The 15,668-nt window shown below is 37.1% G+C and overlaps 3 protein-coding genes and 1 long non-coding RNA gene across 4 annotated transcripts; 3 read left to right on the top strand and 1 right to left on the bottom strand.

Annotated features, from left to right (window-relative positions):
- Positions 1 to 439: 439 nt before the first annotated feature.
- On the top strand, positions 440 to 3,532 carry LOC113338766 (rho GTPase-activating protein 1-like). The gene is made up of 5 exons (XM_026584151.1): positions 440 to 1,225; positions 1,866 to 1,986; positions 2,098 to 2,217; positions 2,329 to 2,559; positions 2,649 to 3,532. The coding sequence occupies exons 1-5, from the start codon at positions 771 to 773 to the stop codon at positions 3,210 to 3,212; spliced, it is 1,491 nt and encodes a 496-aa protein (XP_026439936.1). The 5' UTR covers positions 440 to 770; the 3' UTR covers positions 3,213 to 3,532.
- Positions 3,533 to 4,637: 1,105 nt separating this feature from the next.
- LOC113338767 lies at positions 4,638 to 5,826 on the top strand. Its single transcript, XM_026584153.1, has one exon. It carries the CDS (start codon positions 4,805 to 4,807, stop codon positions 5,651 to 5,653), a length of 849 nt encoding a protein of 282 aa, XP_026439938.1. The 5' UTR covers positions 4,638 to 4,804; the 3' UTR covers positions 5,654 to 5,826.
- Positions 5,827 to 6,539: 713 nt separating this feature from the next.
- On the bottom strand, positions 6,540 to 9,763 carry LOC113338973 (N-carbamoylputrescine amidase). Its single transcript, XM_026584372.1, has 9 exons — positions 9,603 to 9,763; positions 9,370 to 9,418; positions 8,974 to 9,065; positions 8,442 to 8,593; positions 8,309 to 8,355; positions 8,173 to 8,206; positions 7,666 to 7,832; positions 7,127 to 7,223; positions 6,540 to 7,026 (listed from the first exon to the last, which is right to left on the bottom strand). Exons 1-9 carry the CDS (start codon positions 9,686 to 9,688, stop codon positions 6,851 to 6,853), a joined length of 900 nt encoding a protein of 299 aa, XP_026440157.1. The 5' UTR covers positions 9,689 to 9,763; the 3' UTR covers positions 6,540 to 6,850.
- A 3,214-nt stretch (positions 9,764 to 12,977) lies between these two features.
- LOC113338845 lies at positions 12,978 to 15,353 on the top strand. The gene is made up of 3 exons (XR_003354869.1): positions 12,978 to 13,318; positions 14,250 to 14,426; positions 14,522 to 15,353. It is a non-coding gene; the product is annotated as an uncharacterized LOC113338845 (long non-coding RNA).
- Positions 15,354 to 15,668: the final 315 nt, after the last annotated feature.

Raw genomic sequence — 15,668 nt, 5'->3', positions numbered from 1 at the left:
GTCTTCTGGAACTGATACAAAGCTGGAACAAAATTCCATATATCATAAGCTTTCAGTGTGTGAAAGTATTGTAGGAATTAAAAACATAGACGCATCATGAAACCGTTTTAACTTCCTTTCTTTACTAAAAAAATCTGTTGCATTGTTTGCTTTTATGTCCACAAACTAAAAACCAAAAAAAGATACTAGCTGTTTTGCTATATTCTTTAACTTCCTCTAAAATTGCTACACACTGCTATTGAATTGATGATTTTTTTGCCCGGTATATACTTCAGTTGCTTGATTGTCCCCATATTGACAAGGTCACAATGTGGCCACTTGCTCTCAGACAAGGTCACAATGTGGTCATGAAAAAGTTCAACTTGTACCGGTAGGTGGTTGATTTTCTTAAAAGCAGTTAATCCCCTAGTTTTTGAGAAAGAAAAGGAAAAATAAACTAAAGATCCCCATCTCCCACTACCCTTTTCTCTCTCTATTTAGCTCTGATAAATATAATTACTCTGTTTTACTATTTTAATAGTAACCATTTTTAATACTAACTACTACTAATCTACTCGTCTTCATCTCTCTTATGTGGTCTTTCTTGAAATAAGATAAAGTTAATGATTCTCACGTCTTACCAATCTAAACCCTTGAATCAAACTCAACTCCCATTCTTCCTCTCATTCTCATTTCTTCAATTCCAAATAATTTCCCTAAACAAACCCTACAATTTGATGAGTTTTTGATTTTTATAATTCTTACTTTTTGGAAAAGGAATTGACAGAACCATGACAGAAGTCCTACTCCGTTCTCCTTCTTCTTTACCACCCACAACTACTAATGTCTCAATCAATAAGACTCGGTCTCATCATCATATCCAAATCCCCAATTCCCTTATTATTAACAATGCCCCAAATTCATTTTCTTCCTCTTCTTCTTCTACTTCTTTAGTTGAAGAAGAAGAAGCACGGAGACCATCTTCATCATCATCATCAGAAGCAGATCAAGTATCATTATTAGCATTGTTGATTGCAACATTTAGGAAGTCCATGGTTGCTTCTTGTAGGAGTGATATTAGTGAAGGAGGGGAGGAAGGAGGGGAGGAAATGTCTTCATCCATGGAGATTGGATGGCCAAGTAATGTTCGACATGTTGCTCATGTTACTTTTGATAGGTTTAATGGGTTTCGTGGTTTACCTGCTGAGTTTGAACATGAAGTTCACCGGAGAGCTCCTAGTGCTAGGTAAAAACTTGTTTCTTTTATTTTTTTCAGGTGTTTTATTGTTGTTTGAATTATTTTTAGTGATGATTCAATATGGGTTTCTTGTTCTTGAATGGGCAAGGCATTTTGGTTGTAATTGGCTTATATTTGGGGTAAGTTGTTGAAATCTTGGTTATGGAACTTTATGAGTAATGGAGGAGACATGTGAATTTATTCTCAAGATTTAGTACTGTTTGTTTGGATTAGGGCCTGTTTCGAGTCGTTGTTGTAGGATTTCGATACAAGGACGAGGTGATCCCTTTGCTTGACAAATTTGTGGTAGAGGAGTAGTTTCAATTGGTGCCTTTGGATCTTTGTTAGTGGCTTAGTGCCACACCTTAGTGTGTACATGAACAACTGGCTTGATTTTAGATTGAAAATGAATCCACATTCTATTTGGAAGTTTCTGAATTTTCTCTTAGTTGTTAATCTTGTTTCATAAAAATGTTTTTATGTGAGATCCCTCTTCAATAGTTTGGGATTCAACTGAACTGAAACAGTTTTTGAAAGGTGTTGTGCACCGAGATGAGAATTTCCGTCTTAGATTCTACTGTATCGCAGTAAACACGTAATCATTTTTTAGCTGAATCTGTCTAAATCCGGATATGTTCTTCTTTTGCAGTGCAAGTGTTTTTGGAGTTTCTACAGAATCTATGCAGTGTTCCTATGACTCTAGAGGAAACAGCGTCCCAACAATACTCCTGCTGATGCAGAAACGCTTGTATGCTTTAGGAGCCTTACGGGTATAATTCAATTTTTTCCTTCTAGTGATATAGCTGGATACACTGTTGTGGTGAGCAATAAAAGAACGTCCTATCCATTTCTTTGTTTGATCGAAGTCAAATAATTTTCAGATAGAAGGAATTTTCAGAATTAACGGCGAAAACAGCCAAGAAGAATATGTCAGAGAGCAACTAAACAATGGAGTTGTGCCAGAAGATGTTGATATACATTGTTTAGCAGGTCTTATAAAGGTAAATTTATCTTCTTCTGAAATCATTAATTACTTTTCACAAACTCTTGTTCTGAAGTTTGGAAATTGACCAGCTAAGTTCAAATATTAACTTATGTATTCATGATCCCAGGCTTGGTTCAGAGAACTCCCAAGTGGAATATTAGACCCTCTTGAACCCGAGCATGTAATGCAGTGCCAATCAGAAGAAGACTTCATGCATCTTGTGAGGCTACTACCCCCAACAGAAGGCGCTTTGCTCGATTGGACCGTAAACCTGATGGCGGATGTTGTCCAGGAAGAACATCAAAACAAGATGAACGCTCACAATGTTGCGATGGTTTTTGCACCAAATATGACTCAGGTTTGAAACAATGTTTCATCAAATTTCTTAGATAAGCAACATCCTTGTGTTTAATTAGAAGAATAATCCTTAACTTCACCCAATTGCAGATGGTGGATCCACTAACTGCATTAATGTATGCCGTGCAAATCATGAACTTTCTCAAGACATTGGTTGTAAAAACGCTAAAAGAAAGGGAGGATTCTGCAGCAGTGCCTTTTGTTTCCCATGCAGAACCTTCAGATGAGAATGGACAGCACAGCCCTTCGCCGCCTTACTGGAATGCCAGCTCCTCTCGACAGAAAGAAGACAGAGAACATATCTTCTTTGATGAGGACCCTGTTGTAGAAAGTCCTCAACATCGTGGGAAGGCTATCCCTGACAGAATTGACTCCATCGAGGATGATTTCTACAGCAATTGTGGGGTTCCAACTCCAACACACTCGTCAGCCCGGGGTTATGAAACAGGTAATATTAGTGTTCCGAAGTCCTCAATTCTGGTAAACTTCTTTGACAAGTCCGCACAATCAAGTAAATCAAATTTCGGGCAAGAATTAAGAAAGGTTATTGAGAAGCCTGTGGTTCAAGGTTCAGGACCTGATGAGAAACCCAGGGAAATCAGCATCGTTAGTCGCATAAACCCAAGGGTAGAACGTGTTGAAGCTTGGCGATAAATGCAGTAAATGGAAAGAAGGGGTTCTCTCCTTGTCCCATATGAAGTAACCTAACTAATGTGCTCACTAGAGCTGGCAATGTGAGTACTGTTTGCATTTGTACCTTGAAGGTATCATAGTTTACGCTTTCTCTAATGTTTCTTAACCCTGTATTCATCTGTGTATGTCATCTTTTTTTCTTCTTCTCTTTCTTTTACATGTTATATCATTTCACACTAACATTTCCTCATTCACAAAAGACCTTCTTGTATCACTTGTGAGATAAAACAGAACATACGAAAAAGAAAAGAAAAAACTATACTGTTTTTTACTTGTTGAAATTATCATTCCACAATTTCAACTGTGTTATTCTTATGCAATTTTAAGAATCTGTAGATTTTCCGGTAAAAAATCGGAAATCATCTCCGCATACACTACCAGGCATTGGAAGGAATATCCAGATGAAGCTATGCCTTGAGATAAGATTATACTATCATGATATTGATCTCAAAATGGGTTTGATCCACACATGAAGATTAGTCTAGATCCTGTTAGATATAAACCAGTCATTTTACTTCATAAGCTTCCAAACTATTTACATATCACTTTCAATTGGAAATTACAGTGACATGGTAGTTTTCAGGTTACACAGTATTGTTATTGCACGTTGAAAATTTTCACAGCTAAATTATTGCCTTCTCTAGGTGGTGGTAGTTCCAAATTTGTGGGGTCAAATTGATTGAAAAGGTCTTTAGCAAATCCAGATTGATTTCATTTCATTGAGCCGTCCATATGTACATGTTAGTAGGTTTTATTAGGATCACAGGTTATCCAGAAAAAGTAAAAGTTCCTGAAAGAAACCTCCCTTATATAGCAGCTCGTGATAATATCTTGAGCTGGACAAAGGCAATTTTTGTTAGGTCGGCAAGAGTACGGTCTGTAAACTCAGGCTGCAAGGGATATCATCATCCAATAACTTTACCACTCTACTGAGGCGAACAAGCAAATTGTAACTCATCATATTGTGACTCACTTTTTTCAACTTGCGAGTCGCAAGGAAAAAATCAAAGACTAGATACATGCCTGCAACACGCCATGTGAATTTGAACGTGATTCCCACTTTGAAGTCCGGAGATATTAACAGATGCCGAATAAACATTGGTTTTGTAACCTCCTGTGCTGTGCATGTCTTCAGAGATTCAGTTAGTGACCTTTGCAGCAGAGAAAATCATATTTCTGGCTTTGTCAGTCTGTTGTTCACCCACACGGTCTAGACAGAGTCATAAGGGAGTAAATGAAAGACGTCTAAAGATAGATAATAATAATAAGATGTGGTCAGGTCTCATTATCTGATGTCACATAACCACATAAAATCATCAACCCTTAGATTGCTCAAAGGGGATGAGTCAGACCTAAAACAAAAACCTGCATCACCAAATTTAGCATTTTTCTCCTCTATTTTCCAACCACTTGTATATATACCCCCCACCCGGGCAATTCAACCTCTAACCAAAACCGCCCTAAATACGTCGTCTTCTTCACTATTCACAGCAACAAACACCATATCAACAGTTTCTTGTTTTTCCTCCTCTGAAAGAATCAGTAATACAGTAATGGCTTCGTGTGGTAGTCTTCAACAAATCTTTGAAGGCCCATTACCGAAAAACCCAACACTCATTGAATCTTTATCATGGAATCAGATCAAACCCATGAGAAAACCTACTGAAATTTCATCTTTTTCTGAGATGATTGGCGAACTTAACTTTGAAGATAACTCATCTCCTCCTCCTCCTCCTCCATCTACATTATTTCCATCACCACCACCATCTTCTTCTGCTTCTTGTAACAAGAATCTAAATCCGATTTTTGATCAACTTAATAATGAACAGCTTGAAGAAAAGAATAACTTGTTACCATCGTGTTCTTTCCTGGGTGGTGGTGCGAATAAGAATCGTGAATATATGGATAATGGTGGTTCAAAGATTAGCAGCGCTGGTGGTTATCAATCTAAGAAGAATCTCCAGATGTGCACAGAAGGACTTGGAGTAGAAAGCTTTGATTGTATCGAAGAAGAGAAGAAAGATGATTCAGAAAACCAGGAAAAGAATAGGAGTAAATTAGGTCATCATATATCATCATCATCATCTCACATTATGGGACATGAGTTTAGGAGATTATCAAGAACAGGTGCCAGGAAATTCCCTCCTCCTATTTCTTCTATAGGGATAAGTGGAAAACCTGGGGTTAGCTTTAGATCTTTCAGGAAAGACGGGCGTTTTGTTCTCAAAGAGATCAGAATCCCGACTCAAGAATTTCTTCATGCAAGTAGAGAAGATGGTCGCTTAAAGCTCAACTTCGTTCATCCACAGCGACGAATTCTTGAAGAGCAAAAAGAAGAAGATACAGAAAGTAGTTGCATAGACGATGAGCACGAAGAAACGAAAGATGTAACAGATGAATAGAGCAGTTAAAATAGTTTGATTTTGTTTAACTTTTCAAGCTTTCCTTGCAGAAGTGATGCCTATGTTGTGGACGATCCTTCTGCAGGGTAAAATTTTGATAGGTGTATCTGATTCTTTTCCTTTGGCTTTCCCTGTAGTATAGACAATCAAACTCAATCAAGCATAAATGCAGTTCAAAGACATTCATTCACATAGACCTGAAAATCTTTAAAAAAACAAAAAATCAAACAGGAAAAGATAATGGAAGTTCGTCCTAACTCTGGCAGTGAAACCCGATTTTGTTATTGCTCTGCACTCCTATGAACTGCCAAGAGCCAGGTAAAAAGTTAAAAAATTAGAGCCCTCAAAATAAATCAAGTTCACTTCTTAAGCAGTTCAAGGGGAGTGTTCAGAGTTCTAATCTCTATTTGTGGTTGAATAACTAAGAAACAATGTTGCTCTAGAACATAGATCTCAATGCTGGAAAATGACAACCAAGATGGTTAACCTAACACGAAAAAACTTAAGAGACCTGATAAACACTTGCACCAAAATTGGGTATTCGCCTGAGGACATGTACACACACTTGAAACCAAAATTGCACATCTGCCTAAAGAGATACGTACTGGGAAACTTTTTGTCTTCACATTTCCGTAAGGATCAAAATCCTTCAGAAAACTTCGGGTATACCACCACAGACAGACTTTCAGATAAGCATTTTTTCTTTGCTAAACAAAGAGTAGTATAAACAGTGACAATGAAATCCGAGACGGATATCAATATTAGCAGCCTATATAACAGTTAGAGAAAGTAATCTCCTACTAAGGCCAACAACTATCTCGGGTTTTTTCTTTTCTTTCATGACAATACCTTCTGAAGCAATTTAGACTGGAGAGACCATTAAAAATGTTGGATAGACTGCATCTGTACTGATGCATATCAGAACTTATTTCTATATTTGAAGGAAAGTGTCATATTACATAATGAAGAGGCATGCATGGGTGAACAAAACAATATCCCGGTATTGCTCTCTCCTGTTTCTGAACTTATTCTGAGATAGATGAAAGATACTAGATTACATGACAAGAAGGCATGATGAGTAAATGTCACCATACGTTATGTTAATGCAGCTCTCTTCGAGTTCTCCATAAATATAAATCTTGGTTGTTTACCTTCTGCCGCTGGGAGTAGGTCTAGGTGTACAATAGAATGATGAAATCAGGATGGGGGGATCTGACCATCTAATGTTAGAAGCACTTTGTAAAGCTCTGGACGGCGATCCCGAAAGACTCCCCAACTTTGTCTCTTCAATTTGATCTTATCGAGATCAAATTCTGCCACAAGAATGTCTTCATCAACGGCATTGGCACTAGCAACAATTTCTCCAGTGGGTCCTGTTCATCAGTCATTTTGTAACTCAGATTAGCATCATGGTCGCTCTTTTGTCCATAAAGTGTAAATCAGAACCTGTGGACAAGACACTGAACAAATTACCTGCTATGAATGAGTTTCCATAAAACGTGATTGCACTGTCTCCATGTTCTGTCTTTATTATCTCCTTTCCAATGCGGTTACAGGCTACCAAAGGCACCTGTATTGCCATATAAAGATCGTCATATGCTGTATATATCAGCATTATATTCGCATAGTGCTCATCAACAGCATCAAAACTAGAAAGGTATCAGAGATTTCACTATGCTGGGCCAACAACGCTTGAAACGTTAACCATTCAAAGGGTCAAATTCTTACTTGCAGTTCCGCTACCTATTAGTGGTAACTAAATATAGTGCAACCAGCTCAACATTTTCTTCCTTCAGGCCCTTGATCAATTTATATCGTGTCAGGTTTATCAGATGGTCTAAATTGATTAATCTGCCACTAACGGGATGTGGGAACTTGGGAAAAGGGAGGAGTGCTGATTAATATTTAGATAAGAGAAGAAGGTATTGAAGATCATGAGGCCAAATACATCCAAGAATCAGTACAGTAATTCTGAAGCACATTCCAGGATTAGGATAAAAAGAGTATCTTACCACATTAGCCCCAGCGTGCCCTTGCATTACTCGTTTCCAATGATCAGAGGAATCAAGTCCTTGATCTTGTGGTTCAGAACCAATAGCGGTAGGGTAGAACAATATCTCCGCGCCTTGAAGAACCATAGCTCGTGCAGCCTCAGGAAACCACTGATCCCAGCAAATAGCTACACCATAAGCAGAACAATTTTTCAGGTCTCTCTCTTACCTCTTTTGCAACGTAATGAAGGAAAAAACATATTCTGAAGAGAAAAACTCAGGGAATAGTAATCTCATTATTGATGTTGCAAAAGAGTTCCTGGGAATACTGAAAAAATGAGTTCCTGGGACTAAACCAAATAGGCTTTTAGTCATTATCTAAACATAGGGACTTAATGATACAGTGATGAGTCTGATGACGAAAACACGCAATCACTGATTTCGCATAAATGGTGTCTCCATTTAAAAGGAACCTTTAGCTTCCTCTACATATATTAACATAATTCCCACTGAACAAATTTAACTTACCAACTCCAATTTTCGCAAACTTAGTTTGAAAGACCTGAAATCGTCACAAGGTCTAAGATCAGCACAATGTTCATGACACCTTGAACTCACTATTTAATGAAATATCACACTCATATCAAGACAACAAAATAATCACCTTAAAGCCAGTGTCACCAGGATTGAAGTAGAACTTTTCTTGGTAACCTGAATATGAGAACTAATTGTTAAAATCCACCACAAATGAACAGAAAATCTTGGGAAGAGATTAGTCTCCAATGTGATGCACTTGCCTGGTCCATCAGGGATATGGGACTTCCTATACAATCCAAGATCTGTGCCATCAGCATCAATAATAGCAATTGAATTGTAATGGGCATTGTTAGCCTCCTCAAAAAAGCTTACAGGAATCACCACTCCCAACTCCTTCGCAAGCTTTTGCATCCTGCACATTGCGCAAATGAATCTTATGAGTAAATAAAGATATCTCTTTGTTTTGATGAAAGGGTGATGATCCAGCAGTTTTAATTACACAAGAGTAAAAAACAAAGCACGGGTGTCAATGAACATGCATGTGGCAAAAAGATGCACTCATCCTAAAATGATTCTGGCCAACCAATTTGTATCACAGTATCATATTTAAGCATTCATAAAAAATGTCTACAGATTCCAACTCCTAGACGGGAGCTCTTAAGCAATGTCTATTTCAGCATGTACACTACTAAAAACCTGAAACCATTAATTACGATTAAGCAATGTATACCACTCAATAATCACCTTAAATTTCCCTAAAGAAGGCCTAAATTCACATTTCAACTTTTTTACCTTATGATTGTAGGGTGCCCTTTATAAGGCTTTGCTCGTAGAAAGAAATCTTCCCTCTGCGCTTGACAGAAATAATATCCTTCGAATAATTCCTGCAAACAACCAGCATAAGATAAGATCCAAATCACACAACTTAAATCAAATTCAGTAAGCAAAACACATAACAACTGAAACCCTTCCCCAATTCTCCTCTTTGCAACTTTTTACAGAATATTCTTAAAATCTAAAGATACTCTGAATTAGACTATCAATATCCACCTCCATCCTCCAATATAAACACTAACAATTTCTTTCCCATGAAATCATGAATCATAATTCACATCGGTTGAAATATATAACTAACAAATACTCTTTCACGGCCAGATTTATTGAGAATTGAGACAATAGCAAAATTACCTGGATAAGAATGATGTTTGCACCCTTTTTGTGAGCATCCCTAACCAATCTGCACCTCACAAAAATTAAATTCATTAGTATTACTGATTGAATCAAGTAGAAGAACATTTTGGATGATTGAACATTAAGCCTTTTTTCTCTCGATTTTATCAACATTTTTTTTTCAGATAAGAAGCTGAAAATCAATCTAAAAACCCTAAAATGAGACTGAAAAGACTAGAATGAGCTCAGACCTTTCAGCTTTATCGACGTTAGTGTTGATATCATCTGAGCAAGCGAATTGCAGAGCTGAGACCGTCACCATTCTGCTTCCGTCCATTTTCGTCTCTCTTTTTTCTCTCTCGCAATCGCAGTATCCACTCCACTATTGCACACACACACTAGCAAAGATTCTTATGACTCAGCGGGTAGGTATGACCCTTGACCAGTCAACCATGGTCAAGGCGCCAATTCATTTGGCGCTCCTCAGCTCAACTGTTTTCTTTTTTTCTTTTTCCTTTTTGGAAAGAGGAGGAATTTATTTAGAACCCACTATCTGGTGATACCACCCCAAATTGGGATATACTCATAAAAATAAATAAATATATTATGAATTAATATGATAAACCCCTTGACCAAAAAAATTTGGTAATGACTAAATCAACCTTGATTCCCAACTTAACTTTTTTCCTTAAAAAAGAAGAAAAAGAAATCTTCAAATTACGATGATATTTTAATCTGGTTACACTTTTTTTTTTTTTCTCAAACGTTAATTGCGAGGAGGGTTATGGGTGGGTCCTTAGAAATGGCCTTACCTAGCTTACATTTTTGTAATCAAGGAATCCCAAAATTTGTGAAGTGTGATACTATATGACATGTATGTATTGTATACAACATGTGTCCAGAATGCTCAACTAATATGTCAGTGGTGAGGTGCGTACGTGGAGAACAATTTATGAAAGTGGATCGTGGTTCATAACAATGAAAGTGGATCGTGGAGCAGGTTCAAAACAACAGACTATCGGTATTGCATTTGTAGACAAAGTAATACCGAAAACTATAGTCGGTATTGCATTCGTAGTAAGACCAATACCGACTGCTCAATTGTAAGCTTATTTTTGACCTAAATTTAGATTTAAAACCTAAGAAATTCAACCATAACACTAATAGAATTAATGGGTATCAGGGTATTGCCTAAAACATTGTTTCGTATTAGGTATCATTTTTATAGGAGGCATTAATCGAAGAATTTTTTTTGGAATTGTAGATTACTTAACGATGAAATAAAGGAGTTATGGAAGAAAAGAAGAAGAAGAAAATGAGGAGAAGAAGAGGTGCAGTCGATTTTGTGGGGATACCAAATAAAAATGATTTAATTTTTCTTTTTAGTTTTTATTAAGGTGAAGGACAATGTTGACATTTCCTCTTAAAAAAGCATACCCCTTAGTCGAAATCCAGCCCCGTATAACCGTGAGTATCCCCCAATTTGTGAAAGTATCCCAATTGTGGGTTCTTTATTTATATAACACCTAGTCAAGGTTTACATATTTCAGAAATGTAGCATTCCTGATCTTTACATTTGGGTAAAAAAAACAATTTGTGTAACAAATTTCCAATTATAAGCACTGGTTTCCAACCAACGTGTTTGTTGATCCTTTATCCCCTTGGTAGCGTTGACATTCCTATGAATCATGAGTTCTGTTTTGGTTCTTGTTACCTACATAATTTCATTATAATGTTGGTTACTTCTTGACTTCGGTGCTTTAGTCCACAGTTGGTGTAGAACACAATAGATAGAGCTAACCCAATGTTTGTTGTTGATGTGATGGTGATAGATCCAGGGTGTGAAGGTTGTTACACCTTCTTCAATGACTATCCACAAGAATATCCTAAATTTTGACGAATACTTCACTGTATGGACATTGAAGTGATCCCTTAGTGGTGATGGTGGTTGTGTAGCTGGGTGGTTGGTCTGTCGCCCTCGCCTTCTGTGGGTGCCCTTTGTCGTTGTTGATGATGGGAAACTTGCATAAAGGACTCCTGTTGCTGATGACTCGCAGTACCTAAACAAACCTTGGTATTTCTAACATACTTGTTCAACAACATGAAAGGGAAAAACAAAAAGGGAAATACTAGACCTAACCAAACAGTAAGCCACACCTTTGTATTATTCATAAACAGAAAGGGAAATACTAGCCTAATTTCCGTGGTTGTCCAAGAACTGTGCGTACTACGTATGTTTTGGACTGTCAATGGTTCCATCTTTTGATAGTCCAACCGCATGGCAATCATTCAGCTTGCGAGAGTTGGTTTTTTCCAAACTCTCGCATTTCTTCATTGACGGCATGTGTTGCTGGGTCTCTCATAGTTGAACTTGCTCTCTTTACATTCTCCTTGATTTCGGATTTCGGTACATATGTATCTGGGTCTGGACAAAGTGGTTCGATCTTAATCCCTTTAGTTGCAATCATTGTCTTTATAGGAAAGCAAAAAACCACGTGGTCACCTAGTATTTTTCCTTCATCCTTCGGTCCAAATGTTTCCACGTGTAGTACAAAAGGACCCTTATCGCTTCCTTTGTCAGAAACACAACCAGGGACAGAGACAAGCTCTTTCCCCAAAACAAGATATGTCGGCACCAGGGGTATTGCGCCCCGAGTCCATTTTATACCAAGTTGAAGCGCACGGGTCTTGATGGTTGAGTTTTCTATCGATTCCTTAACCCATGTTGTCTTTGATTCACTCGTCGGTGAAGCAAGAGATGCAGAATCTAATGTCATCTTCCCTGTAAAAAACTTGATTCGGAGTGAATTTTCTTTGACGTCTCCACCATGAATAGAGCTTTTAGGATGATATCCTCCGATTCAATGGAGTTTCAGATGTATTCCCACATTTTCCATACAATCACCAGTTTGCGGATGAAAACTTATCAGCAGATATATTTTCTCATCCGGTTCTTCTACCAAGCTATCCTCCCTGTGTGGATTAGCATTTTTCTTTGTTTGATGATTTACCAAAAATTGTATATTCGTACCCTTAATCTTCTTTACTTGAATCGGCTTGTAGATCTCATTGTGAATCCTCTTGAAGGCCAATGGATTTATGTGAAACCCAGTATAGATAAACCGATTGATAAAAAGATTAATATGATGGAAATAAGAAAAACGATTGTGAGGAGAAATTCTGAGAATAAATAGTGTCCAGATGTAGGAGATGTTGATTGGGATTTCAAAGGAACAACTTTGATTGATTTCGGCATGGTAGAGGTAAGAAACAGAGATTAATAAAAAAAAAAAAAAAAAAGGACTGTGAGGTACCGGAAACTCAGATGTAAATCTAGTTGTTATAAAAATAAAAAATAATATCTTTGACCAGAATTGAGTAAACTTCGCCAGAAAAACGAACTACACTAAAAAGAAACAGGTATGATGTTTCAAAAACTTGCGGATACTTACGAGAAGGCAATCGGAGGGAGATTCCAGGAGCTCAATCTAGTTTCCGACTACTGGAAGAGCATATGTTCAATTAATCGACCAAATACAATCTAGAAACTTTAGGGTATGAAGAATACAGCCGTCCGGATACATCAACTGTCGCGCTAATCCGAATTCAAAACCCATCTCGATTTAGGTTCGAAATAACTGATTTGTTAATATGAAGGATCTGACTGTGAAGAGGAAGGGAGGTTGTTAGTGGTAAATCGGTTACAAACTCTAAACAGCCGAGTTGCAGAGCAAAACTCGGAAGAAAGAGAAAAAAAGTTCCCTGTGATAGTTATTGGATTTGAAGCCGGGGGTAGTGGGGTTGTCAACTGTTTTCATATATACAACTATTTTTATCATTTCTCATTTCTTTCTTCGCTGTTGCTCACAAAACCTCAGAAGTTTAGGGTTGTTCAAAAGGATTTTACTTCATCTTATCGATCTGCATACTTCTTGATTTAAGTTTGGACTATTAACAAAATCCTAAGGTATTGTTATTTTTTTCTCTCTGTATTTTTATACTTTTACTGTTTACATATTCTGATCGGAATTGTGTATCTGATTTTTGCATAATATAGAATGATTTAGATTTTAATAAAGTGATTAGTAAACATGTGGTATCAAAATATCTATGATTTTTTTTTTTTGGCTTAAAAAGGGTAGAATGTAATCAAATATCCATGAACTTGGAGAATTTGATAATTTTTTAGGGGGTATCTTAGTGTAAAATTGATAAGTTTAATTGATTGTGAGTTGTATTTGATAATTGTAATGTTGCTTTGACTAGATTACGGACAACTTTGTTACATTGTAATCCATGAATCAATCCACCTTGTAAATTCTAGTTTAGAACATGTTAAGTTTTTCTCTGTAAAATATTATGCAATAGTGGCTAATAATGCAAATGGTAAGGCAGCTCTAGAAATTTGAAGTTTTGGTAGGAAATTCTTATTATGAAAGCGGTTGCACAACTATCATAAGTAATTTTGGAGAACTAGTGGCATTCTATTCACCCTCTTCAATTTTGAACTTTGAGATTGGTTTAACACCATTGGATTTTACTTGCTTAAACGGAATTCCCTTTGGGATATAAGTGATTAACCTTCGTTTAGAACTAATTTGTCACTAGAAAGGGATTTGGGATATATATAATATGGTAAATTTTTGGAATCCTCTCAGCCGATACAAGACCAAAATAGTTTGGATGATCCATCATATGCGGTTTGGAGGATTTGACTCGCAGTTTAAACGGCCTCATAAATGTCTAGACATGGTTCCTCTTCATGGCCAACCACCATATTTCGTGATATTCTATTGTTTACTTAACATGTTTATTCTATAAGTTCTGTACCTTTTTTTGGAGATGGAAAATTGATCTTTTTATGCATTGGTTTTAAATCTTGCGTTTGTGACATGGAGATGGGGGATCTTATCCGGAGGCTTCTTCGTCGTAGGAAGTACAAAATAAATCTTGCGTTTGTGTCGTTTGACAATGGTGTAATCCATCGCCAGCGGAGTGCATTTATATTGTGTCATCTTATCGAACAAGAAAAGGATCAGTTACATCACGCGGTACAAGTCCTGACACCACAAGTCGTAAGTGCTTTTTTCAAAAACAACATATTTCATTGTTTGTTCTTATGAAAACAATACATTAATTTTGTAATTAACAAGTATACCAAATTTTCAAGGGAAACATACCATGATATAATCCGGAAGATATCCACGACCCCCCTGTGATTCAAAGAGCTCAAACATCGGCTTTTCAAGTTCCTTATGATGAAGGTAGTCAAATATTTTATAAAAAAGGCAAAAAAAGACCAAGAGAAACAGATGGACAAAAACGAGAGAAAGTTAGGGAATTATCTGCGAATGACGGAGGAGGCAAGTGCTCGATGAAGAAAATCGTTTAAGATTTTGGAAAAAATGCACTGCACGGGAGTACTTTGAGTTCGAGAGACTAATCTGTAAAATTATGGCCTAAACCAAGATATTTGCCTTTCTAGATTCAATTCGGTCACAAAAAAGGAGAAGGGTCAGTCTGTTGGAAGATAAGCTGAGAATGTGTGGGGATCAATGGAGATTGGTCGATTATGAGTGATGTGTTTAGATAATCAATAAAGTCTTAGAAGTGTTCAAGAGAGTTTAAGCAATGATAAAGGTAAGTCTTTGTGCATTTGCTAAACATCGTCGGAACAGTTGGTACAACGGTTCGTGAACCGCGAGGATTGTTCACGAGTCAGGGTGCTACGATTCGTGAACCGAGTTCGCCAACCCTACTAGACTCTGAAACTCAGATGGAGACAGTTCATGAACTGAGTTTGCCAACTGCTAACCAATTTATCCAACATACAATTCAGTTCACCGCGGTTTGTCAACCGGGTTCGTGAACCGTCCACGACTAAACTTAAGGTTTTCAAACTGAGTTAGCCAACCTTCCATGTATTTATGGTTCGCTAACCTACCCTGAGCAGAAATATCAGTAAGTTCATATTTCTCTCTTATGATGTATTAAAACATTCCCACGTGACGAAACATTAATTTGCATGGACAATTTTCAATGATCCACAAATTAATTCATAGAACTAATATTGTTTAAGGACCGTTGAACATCTAATTCATATTTCGATATTTTTCACAAGACAAGATTGACTCGAAACTTACTTCTTTGTAAATTGTACATAAGTCATACAGCATAGTCTCAATAGATAGAATGGTGGTATGGTGAGAAAAATAGAATGGCTAAGTCTTCACATACCTGGATATTGAAGTTCTTCAAATCTCTTCATCGATCTTCAGTCTTCAAGGCTTCAGTCTTCGTCGATCTTCAGTATTCAC

The sequence above is a fragment of the Papaver somniferum genome, unplaced genomic scaffold (assembly GCF_003573695.1).
Source record: "Papaver somniferum cultivar HN1 unplaced genomic scaffold, ASM357369v1 unplaced-scaffold_19, whole genome shotgun sequence".
Lineage (NCBI taxonomy): Eukaryota > Viridiplantae > Streptophyta > Magnoliopsida > Ranunculales > Papaveraceae > Papaver > Papaver somniferum.
The sequence above is the reverse complement of the archived record's forward strand: the minus strand, read 5'-3'. Positions and strand labels throughout refer to the sequence as shown.

Coding starts and splice junctions, on each gene's coding strand:
- LOC113338766 (XM_026584151.1), top strand. CDS start 771: ATGACAGAAGTCCTACTCCGTTCTCCTTCTTCTTTACCACCCACAACT. Junction 1,226..1,865: donor CGGAGAGCTCCTAGTGCTAG/GTAAAAACTTGT, acceptor CTTCTTTTGCAG/TGCAAGTGTTTTTGGAGTTT. Junction 2,218..2,328: donor GTTTAGCAGGTCTTATAAAG/GTAAATTTATCT, acceptor TCATGATCCCAG/GCTTGGTTCAGAGAACTCCC.
- LOC113338767 (XM_026584153.1), top strand. CDS start 4,805: ATGGCTTCGTGTGGTAGTCTTCAACAAATCTTTGAAGGCCCATTACCG.
- LOC113338973 (XM_026584372.1), bottom strand. CDS start 9,688: ATGGACGGAAGCAGAATGGTGACGGTCTCAGCTCTGCAATTCGCTTGC. Junction 9,419..9,602: donor AACGTCGATAAAGCTGAAAG/GTCTGAGCTCAT, acceptor TGTGAGGTGCAG/ATTGGTTAGGGATGCTCACA. Junction 7,833..8,172: donor GTTTGCGAAAATTGGAGTTG/GTAAGTTAAATT, acceptor CTTATGGTGTAG/CTATTTGCTGGGATCAGTGG.